Below are 22,788 nucleotides of genomic sequence, written 5' to 3'. Positions count from 1 at the left end.
GCGGCAAACCTGTCCCACCCTCCCCTTCCCTCAACCACTGTCTGTCCCACCTGTGACAGGGACTGTGGCTCTCGTATTGGACTGTTCAGCCACCTGAGAGCTCATGTTAAGATTGCGAGGGACTACCTATGATGATGAAAGAAACCGGGCAGGCAAAGTTTGGTAAAATGTCAGGAACTACCTCGTTGTGATGAAGAAACGCCGGGCGGCCTGTGGCGATTGTGGGGTTGTCGCGGTCTATAAAAAGGATCTTGAGAAGTTAACCCGAGAGGAGGCGAGGTTGTTGGCCACAAACATTGAGTTGCGAGCTCCATGAGTCATCAGTCCCTGTGTCTCCAGGAACCTTGCTCAATCTCCTGAGAGGGTTGAAGAGGAATTCGCCAGAGTTGTTCCTGAATTAATCATTTCATTGTTTTCCCCCCCCCCTCCCCCCTCCTCTCTCCTTTCTTGCTTGCCCCAGGAGATCGTGTTGCTAGGTGACGCGAGGTCACTCAACCTGCAGGATGGGGGGAGAGCTTGCCGGGCCCCCGTTTCTGTCTGTCGGGCCGAATGTGGGGCAGAAGCTGAGGGCCAAAGAGGAGGTTTATTTATTTTTAAGGAAGATCTTACAGGAGAGGTTGAGAGAAGGAATTCCAGTGTGTGTGTGAGGCCCACCAATGGCGGCGGGGGGGGGGGCGCGACGGATGCCGGAGGGGGCGGGGCACAAAGGAATGCGGTCAGAGGGATGAAGAATTCTTTGCGGGCGGGGGGGGACTACAGGGCTGACGGACCTGATAGCATGAATAAAGGTGTGGTTACTCTGCCGGGGGCCCACCTCTTCCTGATCGAACACGCTTAGGGTCTGTTGTGACCTGCACTTATCACCCCACAGCGCCCCCCCCCCCCCACCCCCAGCCCAAACTCTTCATGTGAGACACTCGGCAGTGAGGAGCGGTACGCCGTTCAACCATGGGCTGCATCACAGCAGGTCGGGGCCATAAAAGGAGCGGCGAGCGACGGCCCCTGGACAGCGCGAGTGAGGTCAGCAAGGTCCAGGTCGGTGATTGGAGCGTGGGCAGGTACAGCAGGAGCGGTGAGGTCGGGGCGAAGGAGCGGCGAGAGATCGTAGAGGGACGTGATCGGGGCCCAGGAGAGGCGAGGGCCCGGGGGCAGCACGGGCCCAGCCCACACTGCGATATGTGCGTGCACTGGGTCCGTGCAGCAGAGCAGGTCTCCAGTCATCCTGGTTAACCCTTGCCACTGGACCAAGACCTAGCTCCGTCAAGCCCGTGTGGTGGCTGGTGTGCAACGGTCACCCCACGTTAAAAAAATCCACCCACAGGGCATCTTCCACCCTTCAGGATGGAGTTCGGGATCTGGAATATCGGGTCCTTCATTGAAACACCTGTGAACTCATCCCTTTTCGGTGTGGAAGCAAGTCATCCTCGACACGAGGGACCACCTGTGATGATGATGATGCGACACACAGCCGAGCCCTGGTCCAACAGACCCTCTCTGGCAGCAACAGGTACCCTGGCTGATTGTCCTCGTCCCCAATCTGGGAGGGTGGGGGTGCTGAGGCCAACTGCAATTGGCGAACTGCCACCCAGCAGCTCAGATCAGTTGACTCAGTGTCGCCCAGGGATCCAATGGTGGGGGGGGGGGTGTGGGGAACACTGACGCATTATACCTCCATCGTAGGCCTCGAGGGGCAGCTGTATGAGTCTGTACAGTGCTCAGCCGCACAGTCAGCGAGTGTGCGAGGGGCAGCCTGTGCCACCACAGGGCGAGCGAGAAAGTGGAGAACTGCATTTCCATAGCGCCTGTCATGACCTCAGGACCTCCCAAAGCGCTTCACAGCCAATGAAGTACTTTGGGAGCAAACGCAGCAGCCAATTTCCACACAGCAGGATTCCACAAGCAGCACAGAATCAGAGAAAGTTACAGCGCAGAAGGAGGCCATTCAGCCCACCGTGTCCGTGCCGGCCGACCAAGAGCTATCCAACCAATAAGGGAATTAAGGGTTACGGGGAGAGGGCGGGTAAGTGGAGCTGAGTCCACGGCCAGATCAGCCATGATCTTGTTGAGTGGCGGAGCAGGCTCGAGGGGCTAGATGGCCTACTCCTGTTCCTAATTCTTATGTTCTTATGTTCAGCCTAATCCCACTTTCCAGCTCTGGGCCCGTAGCCCTGCAGGTTATGGCACTTCAGGTGCACATCCAAGTACTTTTTAAATGTGGTGAGGGTTTCTGCCTCTACCACCCTTTCAGGCAGTGGGTTCCAGACCCCCACCACCCTCTGGGTGAAGAACTTTCCCCTCCAATTCCCTCTAAGCCTTCTACCAATGACTTTAAACCTGTGCCCTCTGGTTTCTCCTAAGGGAAATAGGTCCTTCCTATTCACTCTATCCAGGCCCCTCATAATTTTATACACCTCAATCAATCCTGCCCTCAGCTGTTCCAAAAAAACAACCCCAGCCTATCCAATCTTTCCTCATAGCTAAAATTCAACAGTCCTGACAACATCCTGGTAATCTCCTCTTTACTCGCTCGATCACATCTTTCCTGGAATGTGGTGACCAGAACTGCACGCAGTACTCCAGCTGTGGCCTAACCAGTGTTTTCTACAGTTCAAGCATAACCTCCCTGCTCTTGTATTCTATGCCTCGGCTAATAAAGGCAAGCATTCCGTGTGCCTTCTTAACCACCTTATCCACCTGGCCTGCTACCTTCAGGGATCTGTGGACCTGCACTCCCAGGTCCCTTTGTTCCTCTTCACTTCTCAGTGTCCTACCATTCAATGTGTATTCCCTTGCTTTGTTAGCCCTCCCCAAATGCATCACTTCACACTTCTCTGGATTGAATTCCATTTGCCACTGTTCTGCCCACCTGACCAGTACATTGATATCTTCCTGCAGTCCACAGCTTTCTTCTTCATTATCAACCACTCGGCCTATTTTAGTATCATCTGTAAACTTCTTAATCATACCCCCAACATTGAAGTCTAAATCATTGATATATACCGGTACCACAAAAAGCCAGGGACCCAGCTTCTTACTTAAATGACCCTTACATGCTACTTGAATGAGGAAGATATTCCTAAAATAGAGTAAAGCACACCTCTGCCATCAATGGGTTAAAATAGAGCCAGGCACTGAGCCCTGTTGAACCCCACTGGAAACAGCCTTCCAGTCACAAAAACACCCTTCAACCATTACCCTTTGCTTCCTGCCTCTGAGCAATGCTTTGGATCCAACTTGCCACTCTCCCTCAGATCCCAGGGGCTTTTATTTTTCTGACCAGACTGCCCATGTGGGACCTTATCAGAAGCGGTGCTGAAATCCGTATACACTACATCAAAAGCACTGCCCTCGTCGACCCTGAGATAATCAGCAGAGTTATTTAAAGCGATGTTTGTTGGGGATAAATATTGGCCAGGATAATGCAGGCCAGCTGTAGGTGGTCTGGAACACTTCTCAAATCAGTTTCGGCAAGTTTCTGAACACTGACTTATTTCAAGAGTGAAATCAGACAAGTGCATGTCAACAAGGGATATCTTCATTCACAAATCGGTCAATCCAAACTGGAACTAGAAGGCTTGCTGATAGCAAGTGGCTGGGCAGCTGGAGCTGATCAAACAGGAGGGTGTGTTCAACACAGAGCCAACAGTGACTGCTCCTTGCTTCAGTGATCACCGCTATAACACTGGGCTTGTATTACAATGTGAATCAACCTGCGTCTGACAGCAATTCAGATAAACGCCTCTCCCTTCACCAGCAGAGCAACATAACAGCACACAGATTACTTTTCAACATCAGTTGTGCCACAGTGGTGGGGTCTGTTTATAATGCCTGTGATAGCATCTGTATTCACAGCTGAGCATTCTTAGGCAGCAGCACGATCGAGGGGTCAGTCACACAGTGAGGGGCCGCACTATCGAGGGGTCAGTCACACAGCGAGGGGCCGCACTATCGAGGGGTCAGTCACACAGTGAGGGGCCGCACTATCGAGGGTCAGTCACACAGTGAGGGGGCCCTACTATTGAGGGTCAGTCACACAGTGAGGGGCCACACTATCGAGGGGTCACTCACACAGTGAGGGGGCCCTACTATTGAGGGTCAGTCACACAGTGAGGGGCCGCACTATCGAGGGTCAGTCACACAGTGAGGGGGCCCTACTATTGAGGGTCAGTCACACAGTGAGGGGCCGCACTATCGAGGGTCAGTCACACAGTGAGGGGCCGCACTATCGAGGGTCAGTCACACAGTGAGGGGCCGCACTATCGAGGGTCAGTCACACAGTGAGGGGCCGCACTATCGAGGGTCAGTCAGTCACACAGTGAGGGGGCCCTACTATCGAGGGTCAGTCACACAGTGAGGGGCCGCACTATCGAGGGTCAGTCACACAGTGAGGGACCGCACTATCGAGGGGTCAGTCACACAGTGAGGGGCCCCACTATCGAGGGTCAGTCAGTCACACAGTGAGGGGCCGCACTATCGAGGGGTCAATCACACAGTGAGGGGCCCCACTATCGAGGGTCAGTCAGTCACACAGCGAGGGGCCGCACTATCGAGGGTTAGTCACACAGTGAGGGGCCGCACTATCGAGGGGTCAATCACACAGTGAGGGGCCCCACTATCGAGGGGTCAATCACACAGTGAGGGGCCCCACTATCGAGGGTCAGTCACACAGTGAGGGGCCGCACTATCGAGGGTCAGTCACACAGTGAGGGGCCGCACTATCGAGGGTCAGTCAGTCACACAGTGAGGGGGCCCTACTATCGAGGGTCAGTCACACAGTGAGGGGCCCCACTATCGAGGGTCAGTCACACAGTGAGGGGTCGCACTATCGAGGGTCAGTCAGTCACAGTGAGGGGCCGCACTATCGAGGGGTCAGTCACACAGTTAGGGGCCTCACTATCGAGGGGTCAGTCACACAGTGAGGGGCCCCACTATCGAGGGATCAGTCACACAGTGAGGGGCCGCACTATCGAGGGGTCAGTCACACAGTGGGGGGGCCGCACTATCGAGGGGTCAGTCACACAGTGAGGGGTCGCACTATCGAGGGTCAGTCAGTCACACAGTGGGGGGGCCTCACTATCGAGGGGTCAGTCACACAGTGAGGGGCACCACTATCGAGGGGTCAGTCACACAGTGAGGGGCCCCACTATCGAGGGGTCAGTCACACAGAGAGGGGGCCGCACTATCGAGGGGTCAGTCACACAGTGAGGGGCCCCACTATCGAGGGGTCAGTCACACAGTGAGGGGCCGCACTATCGAGGGGTCAGTCAGTCACACAGTGAGGGGACCGCACTATCGAGGGGTCAGTCACACAGTGAGGGGGCCGCACTATCGAGGGGTCAGTCACAGAGTGAGGGGCCCCACTATTGAGGGGTCAATCACACAGTGAGGGGCCCCACTATCGAGGGGTCAGTCACACAGTGAGGAGGCCCCACTATCGAGGGTCAGTCAGTCACACAGTGAGGGGCCACACTGTTGAGGGTCAGTCAGTCACACAGTGAGGGGCCCCACTATCAAGGGTCAGTCACACAGTGAGGGGGCCCCACTATCGAGGGGTCAGTCACACAGTGAGGGGCCGCACTATCGAGGGGTCAGTCACACAGTGAGGGGTCGCACTATCGAGGGGTCAGTCACACAGTGAGGGGTCGCACTATCGAGGGTCAGTCAGTCACACAGTGGGGGGGCCTCACTATCGAGGGGTCAGTCACACAGTAAGGGGCCCCACTATCAAGGGTCAGTCACACAGTGAGGGGGCCCCACTATCGAGGGGTCAGTCACACAGTGAGGGGGCCGCACTATCGAGGGGTCAGTCACACAGTGAGGGGCCCCACTATCGAGGGTCAGTCAGTCACACAGTGGGGGGGCCGCACTATCGAGGGGTCAGTCACACAGTGAGGGGCCGCACTATCGAGGGGTCAGTCACACAGTGGGGGGGGCTGCACTATCGAGGGGTCAGTCACACAGTGAGGGGCCGCACTATCGAGAGGTCAGTCACACAGTTAGGGGCCTCACTATCGAGGGGTCAGTCACACAGTGAGGGGCCCCACTATCGAGGGATCAGTCACACAGTGAGGGGCCGCACTATCGAGGGGTCAGTCACACAGTGGGGGGGCCGCACTATCGAGGGGTCAGTCACACAGTGAGGGGTCGCACTATCGAGGGTCAGTCAGTCACACAGTGGGGGGGCCTCACTATCGAGGGGTCAGTCACACAGTGAGGGGCCCCACTATCGAGGGGTCAGTCACACAGTGAGGGGCCCCACTATATAGGGGTCAGTCACACAGTGAGGGGGCCGCACTATCGAGGGGTCAGTCAGTCACACAGTGAGGGGACCGCACTATCGAGGGGTCAGTCACACAGTGAGGGGGCCCCACTATCGAGGGGTCAGTCACAGAGTGAGGGGCCCCACTATTGAGGGGTCAATCACACAGTGAGGGGCCCCACTATCGAGGGGTCAGTCACACAGTGAGGAGGCCCCACTATCGAGGGTCAGTCAGTCACACAGTGAGGGGCCACACTGTTGAGGGTCAGTCAGTCACACAGTGAGGGGCCCCACTATCAAGGGTCAGTCACACAGTGAGGGGGCCCCACTATCGAGGGGTCAGTCACACAGTGGGGGAGCCGCACTATCGAGGGGTCAGTCACACAGTGAGGGGCCGCACTATCGAGGGGTCAGTCACACAGTGAGGGGGCCCCACTATCGAGGGGTCAGTCACACAGTGAGGGGCCCCACTATCGAGGGGTCAGTCACACAGTGACGGGGCCGCACTATCGAGGGTCAGTCAGTCACACAGTGAGGGGCCCCACTATCGAGGGGTCAGTCACACAGTGACGGGGCCGCACTATCGAGGGTCAGTCAGTCACACAGTGAGGGGGCCCCACTATCGAGGGGTCAGTCACACAGTGACGGGGCTGCACTATCGAGGGTCAGTCAGTCACACAGTGAGGAGGCCCCACTATCGAGGGGTCAGTCAGTCACACAGTGAGGGGCCGCACTATCGAGGGTCAGTCAGTCACACAGTGAGCGGCCCCACTATCGAGGGGTCAGTCAGTCACACAGTGAGGGGGCCCCACTATCGAGGGGTCAGTCACACAGTGAGGGGGCCGCACTATCGAGAGTCAGTCAGTCACACAGTGAGGGGCCCCACTATCGAGGGTCAGTCACAGTGAGGGGCCGCACTATCGAGGGTCAGTCACACAGTGAGGGGCCGCACTATCGAGGGGTCAGTCAGTCACACAGTGAGGGGCCGCACTATCGAGGGTCAGTCAGTCACACAGTGAGGGGCCGCACTATCGAGGGTTAGTCACACAGCGAGGGGCCGCACTATCGAGGGGTCAGTCACACAGTGAGGGGCCCCACTATCGAGGGGTCAATCACACAGTGAGGGGCCCCACTATCGAGGGTCAGTCACACAGTGAGGGGCCGCACTATCGAGGGTCAGTCACACAGTGAGGGGCCGCACTATCGAGGGTCAGTCACACAGTGAGGGGGCCGCACTATCGAGGGGTCAGTCACACAGTGAGGGGCCGCACTATCGAGGGTCAGTCAGTCACACAGTGAGGGGCCGCACTATCGAGGGGTCAGTCACACAGTGAGGGGCCGCACTATCGAGGGGTCAGTCACACAGTGAGGGGGTCGCACTATCGAGGGTCAGTCAGTCACACAGTGAGGGGCCGCACTATCGAGGGGTCAGTCACACAGTGAGGGGCCGCACTATCGAGGGGTCAGTCACACAGTGGGGGGGCCGCACTATCGAGGGGTCAGTCACACAGTGAGGGGCCGCACTATCGAGGGGTCAGTCACACAGTGAGGGGCCGCACTATCGAGGGGTCAGTCACACAGTGGGGGGGGCTGCACTATCGAGGGGTCAGTCACACAGTGAGGGGCCGCACTATCGAGGGGTCAGTCACACAGTGAGGGGCCCCACTATCGAGGGGTCAGTCACACAGTGAGGGGCCCCACGATCGAGGGATCAGTCACACAGTGAGGGGCCGCACTATCGAGCGGTCAGTCACACAGTGGGGGGGCCTCACTATCGAGGGGTCAGTCACACAGTGAGGGGCCCCACTATCGAGGGGTCAGTCACACAGTGAGGGGCCCCACTATCGAGGGGTCAGTCACACAGTGAGGGGGCCGCACTATCGAGGGGTCAGTCACACAGTGAGGGGCCCCACTATAGAGGGGTCAGTCACACAGTGAGGGGCCGCACTATCGAGGAGTCAATCACACAGTGAGGGGCCCCACTATCGAGGGGTCAGTCACACAGTGAGGAGGCCCCACTATCGAGGGTCAGTCAGTCACACAGTGAGGGGCCGCACTGTTGAGGGTCAGTCAGTCACACGGTGAGGGGCCCCACTATCGAGGGGTCAGTCACACAGTGAGGGGCTCCACTATCGAGGGGTCAGTCACACAGTGAGGGGCCCCACTATCGAGGGGTCAGTCACACAGTAAGGGGCCGCACTATCGAGGGGTCAATCACACAGTGAGGGGCCCCACTATCGAGGGGTCAGTCACACAGTGAGGAGGCCCCACTATCGAGGGTCAGTCAGTCACACAGTGAGGGGCCGCACTGTTGAGGGTCAGTCAGTCACACAGTGGGGGGGCCTCACTATCGAGGGGTCAGTCACACAGTGAGGGGCCCCACTATCGAGTGGTCAGTCACACAGTGAGGAGGCCCCACTATCGAGGGTCAGTCAGTCACACAGTGAGGGGCCGCACTGTTGAGGGTCAGTCAGTCACACAGTGGGGGGGCCTCACTATCGAGGGGTCAGTCACACAGTGAGGGGCCCCACTATCGAGGGGTCAGTCACACAGTGAGGGGCCCCACTATCGAGGGGTCAGTCACACAGTGAGGGGGCCGCACTATCGAGGGGTCAGTCACACAGTGAGGGGCCCCACTATCGAGGGGTCAGTCACACAGTGAGGGGCCGCACTATCGAGTGGTCAGTCAGTCACACAGTGAGGGGGCCGCACTATCGAGGGGTCAGTCACACAGTGAGGGGGCCGCACTATCGAGAGGTCAGTCACAGAGTGAGGGGCCCCACTATTGAGGGGTCAATCACACAGTGAGGGGCCCCACTATCGAGGGGTCAGTCACACAGTGAGGAGGCCCCACTATCGAGGGTCAGTCAGTCACACAGTGAGGGGCCGCACTGTTGAGGGTCAGTCAGTCACACAGTGAGGGGCCCCACTATCAAGGGTCAGTCACACAGTGAGGGGGCCCCACTATCGAGGGGTCAGTCACACAGTGAGGGGCCCCACTATTGAGGGGTCAATCACACAGTGAGGGGGCCGCACTATCGAGGGGTCAGTCACACTGTGAGGAGGCCCCACTATCGAGGGGTCAGTCAGTCACACAGTGAGGGGCCGAACCATCTAGGGTCAGTCAGTCACACAGTGAGCGGCCCCACTATCGAGGGGTCAGTCACACAGTGAGGGGCCCCACTATTGAGGGGTCAATCACACAGTGAGGGGGCCGCACTATCGAGGGGTCAGTCACACTGTGAGGAGGCCCCACTATCGAGGGGTCAGTCAGTCACACAGTGAGGGGGCCGCACTATCGAGGGGTCAGTCACACAGTGAGGGGGCCCCACTATCGAGGGGTCAGTCACACAGTGAGGGGGCCGCACTATCGAGGGTCAGTCAGTCACACAGTGAGGGGCCCCACTATCGAGGGGTCAGTCACACAGTGAGGGGCCCCACTATCGAGGGGTCAGTCACACAGTGAGGGGGCCCCACTATCGAGGGTCAGTCAGTCACACAGTGAGGGGTCCACTATCGAGGGTCAGTCAGTCACACAGTGAGGGGCCCCACTATTGAGGGTCAGTCAGTCACACAGTGAGGGGGCCCCAGTATCGAGGGTCAGTCAGTCACACAGTGAGGGGTCCACTATCGAGGGGTCAGTCACACAGTGAGGGGTGCACTATCGAGGGGTCAGTCACACAGTGAGGGGCCCCACTATCGAGGGGTCAGTCACACAGTGAGGGGCCCCACTATCGAGGGGTCAGTCACACAGTGAGGGGGCCGCACTATCGAGGGGTCAGTCACACAGTGAGGGGCCCCACTATCGAGGGGTCAGTCACACAGTGAGGGGCCGCACTATCGAGGGGTCAGTCAGTCACACAGTGAGGGGGCCGCACTATCGAGGGGTCAGTCACACAGTGAGGGGGCCGCACTATCGAGGGGTCAGTCACAGAGTGAGGGGCCCCACTATTGAGGGGTCAATCACACAGTGAGGGGCCCCACTATCGAGGGGTCAGTCACACAGTGAGGAGGCCCCACTATCGAGGGTCAGTCAGTCACACAGTGAGGGGCCGCACTGTTGAGGGTCAGTCAGTCACACAGTGAGGGGCCGCACTATCGAGGGTCAGTCAGTCACACAGTGAGGGGCCGCACTATCGAGGGGTCAGTCACACAGTGAGGGGCCGCACTATCGAGGGGTCAGTCACACAGTGAGGGGGTCGCACTATCGAGGGTCAGTCAGTCACACAGTGGGGGGGCCGCACTATCGAGGGGTCAGTCACACAGTGAGGGGCCGCACTATCGAGGGGTCAGTCACACAGTGGGGGGGCTGCACTATCGAGGGGTCAGTCACACAGTGAGGGGCCGCACTATCGAGGGGTCAGTCACACAGTGAGGGGCCCCACTATCGAGGGGTCAGTCACACAGTGAGGGGCCCCACGATCGAGGGATCAGTCACACAGTGAGGGGCCGCACTATCGAGGGGTCAGTCACACAGTGAGGGGTCGCACTATCGAGGGTCAGTCAGTCACACAGTGGGGGGGCCTCACTATCGAGGGGTCAGTCACACAGTGAGGGGCCCCACTATCGAGGGGTCAGTCACACAGTGAGGGGCCCCACTATCGAGGGGTCAGTCACACAGTGAGGGGCCCCACTATCGAGGGGTCAGTCACACAGTGAGGGGGCCGCACTATCGAGGGGTCAGTCACACAGTGAGGGGCCCCACTATAGAGGGGTCAGTCACACAGTGAGGGGCCGCACTATCGAGGAGTCAATCACACAGTGAGGGGCCCCACTATCGAGGGGTCAGTCACACAGTGAGGAGGCCCCACTATCGAGGGTCAGTCAGTCACACAGTGAGGGGCCGCACTGTTGAGGGTCAGTCAGTCACATAGTGAGGGGCCCCACTATCGAGGGGTCAGTCACACAGTGAGGGGCTCCACTATCGAGGGGTCAGTCACACAGTGAGGGGCCCCACTATCGAGGGGTCAGTCACACAGTAAGGGGCCGCACTATCGAGGGGTCAATCACACAGTGAGGGGCCCCACTATCGAGGGGTCAGTCACACAGTGAGGAGGCCCCACTATCGAGGGTCAGTCACACAGTGAGGGGCCGCACTGTTGAGGGTCAGTCAGTCACACAGTGGGGGGGCCTCACTATCGAGGGGTCAGTCACACAGTGAGGGGCCCCACTATCGAGTGGTCAGTCACACAGTGAGGAGGCCCCACTATCGAGGGTCAGTCAGTCACACAGTGAGGGGCCGCACTGTTGAGGGTCAGTCAGTCACACAGTGGGGGGGCCTCACTATCGAGGGGTTAGTCACACAGTGAGGGGCCCCACTATCGAGGGGTCAGTCACACAGTGAGGGGCCCCACTATCGAGGGGTCAGTCACACAGTGAGGGGGCCGCACTATCGAGGGGTCAGTCACACAGTGAGGGGCCCCACTATCGAGGGGTCAGTCACACAGTGAGGGGCCGCACTATCGAGGGGTCAGTCAGTCACACAGTGAGGGGGCCGCACTATCGAGGGGTCAGTCACACAGTGAGGGGGCCGCACTATCGAGGGGTCAGTCACAGAGTGAGGGGCCCCACTATTGAGGGGTCAATCACACAGTGAGGGGCCCCACTATCGAGGGGTCAGTCACACAGTGAGGAGGCCCCACTATCGAGGGTCAGTCAGTCACACAGTGAGGGGCCGCACTGTTGAGGGTCAGTCAGTCACACAGTGAGGGGCCCCACTATCAAGGGTCAGTCACACAGTGAGGGGGCCCCACTATCGAGGGGTCAGTCACACAGTGAGGGGCCCCACTATTGAGGGGTCAATCACACAGTGAGGGGGCCGCACTATCGAGGGGTCAGTCACACTGTGAGGAGGCCCCACTATCGAGGGGTCAGTCAGTCACACAGTGAGGGGCCGCACTATCTAGGGTCAGTCAGTCACACAGTGAGCGGCCCCACTATCGAGGGGTCAGTCACACAGTGAGGGGCCCCACTATTGAGGGGTCAATCACACAGTGAGGGGGCCGCACTATCGAGGGGTCAGTCACACTGTGAGGAGGCCCCACTATCGAGGGGTCAGTCAGTCACACAGTGAGGGGGCCGCACTATCGAGGGGTCAGTCACACAGTGAGGGGGCCCCACTATCGAGGGGTCAGTCACACAGTGAGGGGGCCGCACTATCGAGGGTCAGTCAGTCACACAGTGAGGGGCCCCACTATCGAGGGGTCAGTCACACAGTGAGGGGCCCCACTATCGAGGGGTCAGTCACACAGTGAGGGGGCCCCACTATCGAGGGTCAGTCAGTCACACAGTGAGGGGTCCACTATCGAGGGTCAGTCAGTCACACAGTGAGGGGCCCCACTATTGAGGGTCAGTCAGTCACACAGTGAGGGGGCCCCACTATCGAGGGTCAGTCAGTCACACAGTGAGGGGTCCACTATCGAGGGGTCAGTCACACAGTGAGGGGTCCACTATCGAGGGGTCAGTCACACAGTGAGGGGCCCCACTATCGAGGGGTCAGTCACACAGTGAGGGGCCCCACTATCGAGGGGTCAGTCACACAGTGAGGGGGCCGCACTATCGAGGGGTCAGTCACACAGTGAGGGGCCCCACTATCGAGGGGTCAGTCACACAGTGAGGGGCCGCACTATCGAGGGGTCAGTCAGTCACACAGTGAGGGGGCCGCACTATCGAGGGGTCAGTCACACAGTGAGGGGGCCGCACTATCGAGGGGTCAGTCACAGAGTGAGGGGCCCCACTATTGAGGGGTCAATCACACAGTGAGGGGCCCCACTATCGAGGGGTCAGTCACACAGTGAGGAGGCCCCACTATCGAGGGTCAGTCAGTCACACAGTGAGGGGCCGCACTGTTGAGGGTCAGTCAGTCACACAGTGAGGGGCCCCACTATCAAGGGTCAGTCACACAGTGAGGGGGCCCCACTATCGAGGGGTCAGTCACACAGTGAGGGGCCCCACTATTGAGGGGTCAATCACACAGTGAGGGGGCCGCACTATCGAGGGGTCAGTCACACTGTGAGGAGGCCCCACTATCGAGGGGTCAGTCAGTCACACAGTGAGGGGCCGCACTATCTAGGGTCAGTCAGTCACACAGTGAGCGGCCCCACTATCGAGGGGTCAGTCACACAGTGAGGGGCCCCACTATTGAGGGGTCAATCACACAGTGAGGGGGCCGCACTATCGAGGGGTCAGTCACACTGTGAGGAGGCCCCACTATCGAGGGGTCAGTCAGTCACACAGTGAGGGGGCCGCACTATCGAGGGGTCAGTCACACAGTGAGGGGGCCCCACTATCGAGGGGTCAGTCACACAGTGAGGGGCCGCACTATCGAGGGTCAGTCAGTCACACAGTGAGGGGCCCCACTATCGAGGGGTCAGTCACACAGTGAGGGGCCCCACTATCGAGGGGTCCGTCACACAGTGAGGGGGCCGCACTATCGAGGGTCAGTCAGTCACACAGTGAGCGGCCGCACTATCGAGGGTCAGTCAGTCACACAGTGAGGGGCCCCACTATCGAGGGGTCAGTCACACAGTGAGGGGGCCCCACTATCGAGGATCAGTCAGTCACACAGTGAGGGGCCCCACTATTGAGGGGTCAATCACACAGTGAGGGGGCCGCACTATCGAGGGGTCAGTCAGTCACACAGTGAGGGGCCGCACTATCGAGGGTCAGTCAGTCACACAGTGAGGGGCCCCACTATCGAGGGGTCAGTCACACAGTGAGGGGTCGCACTATCGAGGGTCAGTCAGTCACACAGTGGGGGGGCCTCACTATCGAGGGGTCAGTCACACAGTGAGGGGCCCGACTATCGAGGGGTCAGTCACGCTGTGACCTGTTAACTTTACCAGTGACCCTGTGGCCTGAGTGCTGAACCACACTGTATAATGTAAATGTTGAAACATGGGAAAGTCAGTGGTGACGATATTAGTGCATCAACAATCGTCTGAGAGTGAGTGATCGTTGGCTTTCATCGACAATGCCAAACAGCCAAACCGCCCCTCTCTCTGCCCGCTGGCGGAAGGAATACTCACCGGAACTCTGTCTCACGGCCGGTGTGAGCAAAGGACGGTGCTCACCAGCACCCGGGAGATTGGCGAGCACGGCGCCCGCACACTCTGAGCCAGCACCGTACACGCTGGGGCTAAGGTGCCAACAATCGGCTCTGCCCCAAAACCAAGAAGGACCTGCCATGAGGCCTCCCGGCCCACCTTCACGAGCAATTGTCGAGGGCTCGATCCGGAGAATATCGCCGTCCCCAAACAAGCACCGGCACTTTGCTCAACTGCTGAAGGTGGGGGTCTCCGGATCACGCACGCGGCCACAGGAAAGGAATCGCGCCGTGCTGGTCCCGGGAGAGCAAGGGAGACTGCGGGCACTGGTCAATGCTGCTTGGGATCTGGATACAGCAACGGCACTCGGGGATTCGTACCGCAGGACAGCTCCTGGAGTACTGTGTACAGTTCTGGTCTCCTTACCCAACGAAGCATGTACTTGCCATAGAGGGAGTGCGACAAAGGTCCACCAGACTGATTCCTGGGCTGGGGGGATTGTCCTATGAGGAGAGATTGAGGAGACCAGGCCGATATTCCTTAGAGTTTAGAAGAATGAGAGGGGATCTCATTGAAAGATACAAAATTCTTACAGGGTAGATGCAGGGAGGATGTTTCCCCCCGGGCTGGGGAGTCTGGAACCAGGGGTCACAGTCTCAGAATAAGGGGTCGGCCATTTAGGACTGAGATGAGGAGAAACTTCTTCACTCAGAGGGTGGTGAATCTCTGGAATTCTCTACCCCAGCTGGCTGTGGAGGCTCAGTCGTTGAGTATATTCAAGGCAGAGATCGATGGATATTTGGATATTAAGGAAATCAAGGGATATGGGGATAGTGCAGGAAAGTGGAGTTGAGGTAGAAGATCAGCCATCATCATCAACATCATCACAGGCCGTCCCTCGAAATGAGGATGACTTGCATCCACGCCAAAAAGGGATGAGTTCACAGGTGTTGCGATGAAGGACCTAATATTCCAGATCCAGAACTACATCCTGAAGGGCGGAAGATGCCTGTGGGTGGATTTTTTTAACGTGGGGTGACCGTTGCACACCAGCCACCACACGGGGCTTGACAGAGCTGGGTCTTGGTCCAGTGGCAAGGGTTAACCAGGACGACTGGAGACCTGCTCTGCTGCATGGACCCAGTCCGCTCACATATCAGTGTGGGCTGGCCCGTGCTGCCTCTGGCAATTTGCATTACTCAGACATGGGACACCCAATGCTGTGGGAGTACACATTCAGCCATGATCTTATTGAATGGCGGAGCAGGCTCGAGGGGTCGAATGGCCGACTCCTGCTCCTATTTCTTATGGTTCCCTGGAAGGCGGCAGATTGGTGCGATGGTGAGATATCACGGGGGACCGGGATTTCCCCATACACCAGCGGGAAGCCCGGGAACCCATTCTGCCAGCTTGGCACTGCCCCCCCTCTGCCCCCAGGCGAGGTGCCACTGTTGCCTGCTTCCGGACCAACTCAACTCACAGGCAACGACAACCACCGAAAACCAATAGTGAGTGAACAAGCTGCTCGCGCGTTCTCTGCACCGAACCGCGCCCCACACTACCTCAACGGCCTTCACCCGCGGAGAGTCGGACACAGCGCCGACAGCCGGGATCCATGGCATCGGCTCAGAATCGCTCAAGAACCGGGGCCCAAATGGACGGATGTGGCCTGCCAAACTCGCCTCCAGCATCCTCGACGCTGGGACAATCCCAAAATCCCGGCGCCAATCCAAAGTCATTGCCATCCGAAAGCTGGGAAAACCAGCCAACGATCCCAACAGCTACCGGCCCATCGCCCATCTGTCTACAACAACAACTTGTATTTATGTAGCGCCTTTAGCGTAGTGAAACGTCCCAAGGTGCTTCACAGGTGTACTATGAGATAACATTTTGATTCTGAGCCGCGAAAGCAGAAATTAGCGCAGGTGACCAAAAGCTGGGTCAGGGAGGCAGGCTTTGAGGGGCGTCTTGAAGGAGGAAAGAGAGGTAGAGGGGCGGAGAGGTTTAGGGAGGGAGTTCCAGAGCTTGGGGCCCAGGCAACAGAAGGCACGGCCACCGATGGTGGAGCGATTATAATCAGGGATGCTCAGGAGGGCAGAATTAGAGGAACGTAGACATCTCGGGGGGGTTGTGGGACTGGTGGAGATTACAGAGTAGGGAGGGGCGAGGGTCGTGGAGGAATTTCAAAATAAGGATGAGAATTCTGAAATTGAGGTGCTGCTTAACCGGGAGCCAATGTTAAAAGCACTGTATAAATTCAAGCTCTTGAACTGTGGACAAAGAATACATCAGGTGGCAAAGGCAGGGGCTGGCCTTAAATAACAAAACACCTTAAATGAATAAATTATTTTTTTTAAATCGGTGTCTCTCCACACCGAGTCTGACCTGAGAGGGCTTGTGTGAGTGACCCTTACCGGGCCCCTCCAAACAAAAGAGGGCCCTCGGAGATGTGGCCTGTGTCAACGTGCACCCTGGATTTATTCCCAACACCTCATCCGCCCCTCCCCCTCCCTAGCCCCAACCCGGAGCTCTGGCCATCCCAGAACGTTGCTCCGCGGAGAGGTCTGGTTACCAGAGAGGGAAAAGGAACCACCTGCCGAGCGGTGAGGGAGTGGGTTGGAGCTTCTGCTCATCAGTCCTACACAATCCACCTACAGGGCTGTAGTAATACCCGCCCTCCTGTACAGCTCAGAGACATGGACCACGTACAGTAGACACCTCAAGTCGCTGGAGAAATACCACCAACGATGTCTCCGCAAGATCCTGCAAATCCCCTGGGAGGACAGACGCACCAACGTTGGCGTCCTCGACCAGGCCAACATCCCCAGCATCGAAGCACTGACCACACTCGATCAGCTCCGCTGGGCAGGCCTCATAGTTCGCATGCCAGACACGAGACTCCCAAAGCAAGCGCTCTACTCGGAACTCCTTCACGGCAAACGAACCAAAGGTGGGCAGAGGAAACGTTACAAGGACACCCTCAAAGCTTCCCTGATAAAGTGCGACATCCCCACCGACACCTGGGAGTCCCTGGCCAAAGACCGCCCTAAGTGGAGGAAGTGCATCTGGGAGGGCGCTGAGCACCTCGAGTCTCATCGCCGAGAGCATGCAGAAACCAAGCGCAGGCAGCGGAAGGAATGTGCGGCAAACCTGTCCCACCCTCCCTTTCCTTCAACCACTGTCTGTCCCACCTGTGACAAAGACTGTGGTTCTCATATTGGACTGTTCAGCCACCTAAGGATTCATTTCTAGAGTGGAAGCAAGTCTTCCTCGATTCCGAGGGACTGCCCATGATGATGATGATGACCAGCTGCAGGTAAGGCTGGCTCTTTATCTGAACTGACACGCGGTGCCAGAGTGCCACGTGCCGCTGACTGCAGGTGAGTTGTGACCTTTGGTATGTGAGCATCTCCCAATGAGCGAAGATCACCAGATAAGCTATGTCCTGAAGGCAAGACTTTGAGACAACCAGTAAGTGTGTAACAGTCTCTGTGCTCTCTCCTGTGACCTGGGCTTTAGCCAAAACCTCAGTGACAATGAACAGGGGCTGAAACACACCACAAGAGGCAGGGTGACAAACGCGATAAGGTCCTGAATTTCTCTAGCACCTTTCACAACCTCAGGACATCCCAAAGCACCTTACAGCCAATGAAGCACTGTCTGAAGTGCAGTCACTGTTGTAACCATCGTCATCATCATAGGCAGTCCCTCGAAATCGAGGAAGACTTGCTTCCACTCTAAAAGTGAGTTCTCAGGTGACAATAGTCCAATACGGGAATTACAGTCTCTGTCCCCAATACTCTGTCCCCATTAGTCTCTGTCACAGGTGAGACAGATAGTCGTTGAGGGAAGGGGAGGGTGGGACTGGTTTGCCGCACGCTCCTTCCGCTGTCTGCGATTGTTTTCTGCATGCTCTCGGCGACGAGACTCGAGGTGCTCAGCGCCTTCCCGGATGCACTTTCTCCACTTAGGGCGGTCTTTGGCCAGGGACTCCCAGGTGTCAGTGGGGATGTCGCACTTTACCACCATTCAATAAGATCATGGCTGATCATTCCCTCAGTACCCCATTTCTGCTTTCTCTCCATACCCCTTGATCCCTTTAGCCGTAAGGGCCATATCTAACTCCCTCTTGAATATATCCAATGAACTGGCATCAACAACTCTCTGTGGTAGAGAATTCCACAGGTTCACAATTCTCTGAGTGAAGAAGTTTCTCCTCATCTCGGTCCTAAATGGCTTACCCCTTATCCTTAGACTGTGACCCCTGGTTCTGGACTTCCCCGACATCGGGAACATTCTTCCCGCATCTAACCTGTCTAAACCCGTCAGAATTTTATATGTTTCTATGAGATCCCCTCTCATTCTTCTAAATTCCAGTGAATAAAGGCCCAGTTGATCCAGTCTTTCTTCATATGTCAGTCCTGCCATCCCGGGAATCAGTCTGGTGAACCTTCGCTGCACTCCCTCAATAGCAAGAATGTCCTTCCTCAGATTAGGAGAACAAAACTGAACACAATATTCAAGGTGTGGTCTCACTATGGCTCTGTACAACTGCAGTAAGACCTCCCTGCTCCTATCGCCATGAAGGCCAACATGCCATTTGCCTTCTTCACTGCCTGCTGTATCTGCATGCCAACTTTCAATGACTGATCTACCAAGGTATCGTTGCACCTCCCCTATTCCTAATCTGCCGCCATTCAGATAATATTCTGCCTCCTATTTTTGCCACCAAAGTGGATAACCTCACATTTATCCAAATTATACTGCATCTGCCATGCATTTTCCCACTCAACTAACCTGTCCAAGTCATCCTGCAGCCTCTTAGCATCCTCCTCACAGTTCACACTGTCACCCAGCTTAGTGCCATCTGCAAACTTGGAGATATTACACTCAATTTCTTCATCTAAATCATTAATGTATATTGTAAATAGCTGGGGTCCCTGAGGGTGTCCTTGAAACGTTTCCTCTGCCCACCTTGGGCTCGCTTGCCGTGTGGGAGTTCCGAGTAGAGCGCTTGCTTTGGGAGTCTTGTGTCGGGCATGCGAACAAAAGCAATTGTAATGTAGGACGCATGGCAGCCAATATGCGCACAGCAAGCTCCCACAAACGGCAATGTGATAATGACCAGATCTGTTTTAGTGGTGTTGATTGAGGGATAAATATTGGGCAAGGCACTGGGGAGAACTCCCCTACTCTTCTTCGAAATACTGCCTGAAACTCTGTCCTATCAGGTCAGGAACTCCTCAGAATCAACTTCCTCCAGTTTGTCATAAAGAACTTACAACGAAAAAATACACACTTGAATTAAATCAGCAGAATTGGAGATTAATAACTAAAAATGTCTTAAAGTGAACCATAAATCTTTGTAAGTGTTTAATTTGTAAAACAGCCCCGAGGAATGTTTGACAGGGGCCCCGATACTGAGTGTCCCCTCTCAAACGAAGGCTGGTTTTCAATGACCCAGCTACAATGCTGAAGTCCGTTGAGAAGATGTCAATGGGCATTTGGATGCCTGCAGTTGAGGGGCAATAGTGTTCTGAAACCACATGAAAGCAAAATTCACGCCCGCTGTTTTTGGGACGCACTCATCGAGCATAAATGTCTGCCAGTCTTTCAGGGGAAGGTGAACCACTTCAATTAGCTCTCCTTCCTCCACCTTCCCTCCGCCCGCTCCGACACACAGCTCGTCTGACACTTCCACGTAAAACATGGTGTGCTTGGATCCCGTCACACCAACGCCGGACCTGAGAGAGAAACACGACACATCAGCCAGGGCCGCTGGCTCAGTCATTGGCAGGGAAACGATAAATGATCAGTTCACAGGTCGGCAGGGCAATGGGAAACGTTGGTAATCAGAGGGAAATGAGGGAGAGAGACACAGAGAGAGACAGACAGAGCGAGAGACAGAGAGAGCGAGAGAGAGAGAGAGCGAGGGAGAGAGAGAGAGAGCGAGGGAGGCAGAGAAAGCGAGGGACAGAGAGGGAGAGGGAGACAGAGAGGGAGAGGGAGGCAGACAGACAGAGAAAGTGAGAGACAGACAGAGAAAGCGAGGATCAGAGAGGGAGAGGGAGACTCAGAGAGAGAGAGAGAGAGACAGACAGAGAAAGTAAGAGACAGAGAGAGAGATTGGGAGAGGGAGCGAGAGAGAGAGAGCGGGAGATGGAGAGAGAGAGGGAGACAGAGAGAGAAAGACAAGACAGACAGAGAAAGTGAGAGACAGAGAGGAAGAGGGAGACAGAGGGAGAGACAGACAGACAAAGTGAGAGACAGACAGAGAAAGCGAGGGACAGAGAGGGAGACAGAGAGAGACAGACAGAGAAAGTGAGACAGACAGACAAAGTGAGAGACAGACAGAGAAAGCGAGAGACAGACAGAGAAAGCGAGAGACAGACAGAGAAAGCGAGAGACAGACAGAGAAAGCGAGAGACAGACAGAGAGAAAGCGAGAGACAGACAGAGAAAGCGAGAGACAGACAGAGAAAGCGAGAGACAGACAGACAAAGTGAGAGACAGACAGAGAAAGCGAGAGACAGACAGACAAAGTGAGAGATAGACAGAGAAAGCGAGAGACAGACAGACAAAGTGAGAGATAGACAGAGAAAGCGAGGGAGACACAGAGAGAGAGACAGAGAAAGTAAGAGACAGAGAGAGAGAGATTGGGAGAGGGAGAGAGAGAGAGAGAGAGACAAGACAGAGAAAGTGAGAGACAGAGAGAGAGAGGGAGGGAGAGGGAGAAAGCGAGTGACAGACAGAGACAGAGAAAGCGAGAGACAGACAGAGAGGGAGAGAGACAGAGAGAGACAGACAGAGAAAGTGAGAGACAGACAGAGACAGGGAGACACAGACAGACAGAGAGACAGAGAGAGAGAGACAGAGAAAGCGAGAGACAGACAGAGAAAGCGAGAGACAGACAGAGACAGGGAGAGACAGACAGAGACAGGGAGACACAGATAGAGAGAGAGAGAGAGAGAGAGAGAAAGTGAGAGACAGAGGGAGAGGGAGAAAAACACAAAAACTGAGAAGTGTAGAAATGGAGATACTGAGAGAAACAGTGACAGAGATATACCATGAGATACAGAGGGAAAAAACAAAGAGAGAAACAAATAGAAAGACAAAATATCAGAGAGAAAACAGAAAAAGAGAGAAAGTGAGTTTGTGGGACAGAGAGAGATAAAGAGCGAGACAGAATGACAGAAATAGGGAGTAAGAGCGATAGAGAGAAATACGACAAGATACAGAAAGAGAAAAACATAAAGAGACAAAGAAAGAGAGAGGTGGAGAAAGAAAACAGATAACGCGTGACAAGGCCCAAGGGCGAATGAGAAAGACGAAGGGAGAGAGAGTGAGAGAAGAGTGTAATACAGAGAGGGACAGAGAGCGAGCAAATGCCAGTATTCTATTAATAGCCCATTAACAGGCCACAGTCATTTGAAAACTGGTACATTATAATGTGTAAACGGGCCAGAGATGTAACTAACTAAGCAATTTACAACCATGGGCCCATTGTGGGGCTGACACATTTGGGTTAATGAGGTACACTAATTTGAATGATGCAGAATGGCTGAATTCCTTCAGCTGCTTTCCACAGGACATGTTATCCAAGGCTGTGGCACCTCCCCATCCCGCGATTCCTACCTCCTAGATGGACAAGGGCAGCAGGCGCATGGGAACACCATCACCTGCAAGTTCCCCTGCAAGTCACACACCATCCTGACGTGGAAATATATCGCCGTTCCTTCATCCTCGCAATGAACAGTCACTTGGAGAAGTATGGATTAATTAAGGAAAGCCAGCACGAATTTGTTGAAGGCAATTCGTGTTTAATCAACTTGATCGAAGTTTTTTGATGAGGTAACAGAGAGGGTTGATGAGGGTAATGCGGTTGACGTGGTGTACATGGATTTCCAAAAGGCGTTTGATAAAGTGCCACATAACAGGTTTGCCGGCAAAGTTGAAGCCCGTGGAATAAAAGGGACAGAGGCAGCATGGATACGGGATTGTCTCAGTGACAGGGATCAGAGAGTGGTGGGGAACGGTTGTTTCTCGGACTGGAGGAAGGTGTTCCCCAGGGGTCGGTACTGGGACCATGGCTTTTCTTGATATATATTAATGACTTGGATGTGGGTGTACAGGGCACAAGTTCAAAATTTGCAGATGACACAATACTTGGAAGTATAGTGAACAGTGAGAAGGAGAGTGATCGACTTCAAGAGGACACAGACAGGCTGGTGGGATGGGCGGGCACGGGGCAGATAAAATTTAACGCAGAAAAGTGTAAAGTGAGGAGAGACAATATAAACTAAAGGGTACAATGCTATTGGGGGTGCATGAACAGAGAGACCTGGGGGTATATGTGCACCAATCACTGAAGGTGGCAGGGCAGGTTGAGAAAGCGGTTAAAGCTTACGGGATCCTGGGCTTCATAAATAGAGGTATAGAGTACAAAAGCTCGGATATTATAATGAGCCTGTATAAAACACTGGTT

At 55.8% G+C, this 22,788-nt stretch overlaps 1 protein-coding gene across 2 annotated transcripts in view; it reads right to left on the bottom strand.

The window, feature by feature from the left end:
• nudt14 (nudix (nucleoside diphosphate linked moiety X)-type motif 14) overlaps window positions 1–22,788 on the bottom strand; it is a 249,592-nt gene that overhangs the window by 87,515 nt on the left and 139,289 nt on the right. The window contains exon 5 of one of the 2 annotated variants that reach the window (XM_070879686.1): window positions 19,663–20,048. The exons of the other annotated variant lie outside the window; for it this stretch is intronic. Within the exon in view, the coding sequence (XP_070735787.1) occupies window positions 19,769–20,048 (280 nt within the window). The 3' untranslated portion in view covers window positions 19,663–19,768. Of the gene's footprint in view, window positions 1–19,662; window positions 20,049–22,788 lie in introns of those variants that run through there. 2 annotated transcript variants of the gene reach the window in all.

This window comes from Pristiophorus japonicus, chromosome 4 (assembly GCF_044704955.1).
Source record: "Pristiophorus japonicus isolate sPriJap1 chromosome 4, sPriJap1.hap1, whole genome shotgun sequence".
NCBI classification, from domain to species: domain Eukaryota; kingdom Metazoa; phylum Chordata; class Chondrichthyes; family Pristiophoridae; genus Pristiophorus; species Pristiophorus japonicus.
Note: the sequence above shows the minus strand (reverse complement) of the source record. Positions and strands in the feature narration are given on the sequence as shown.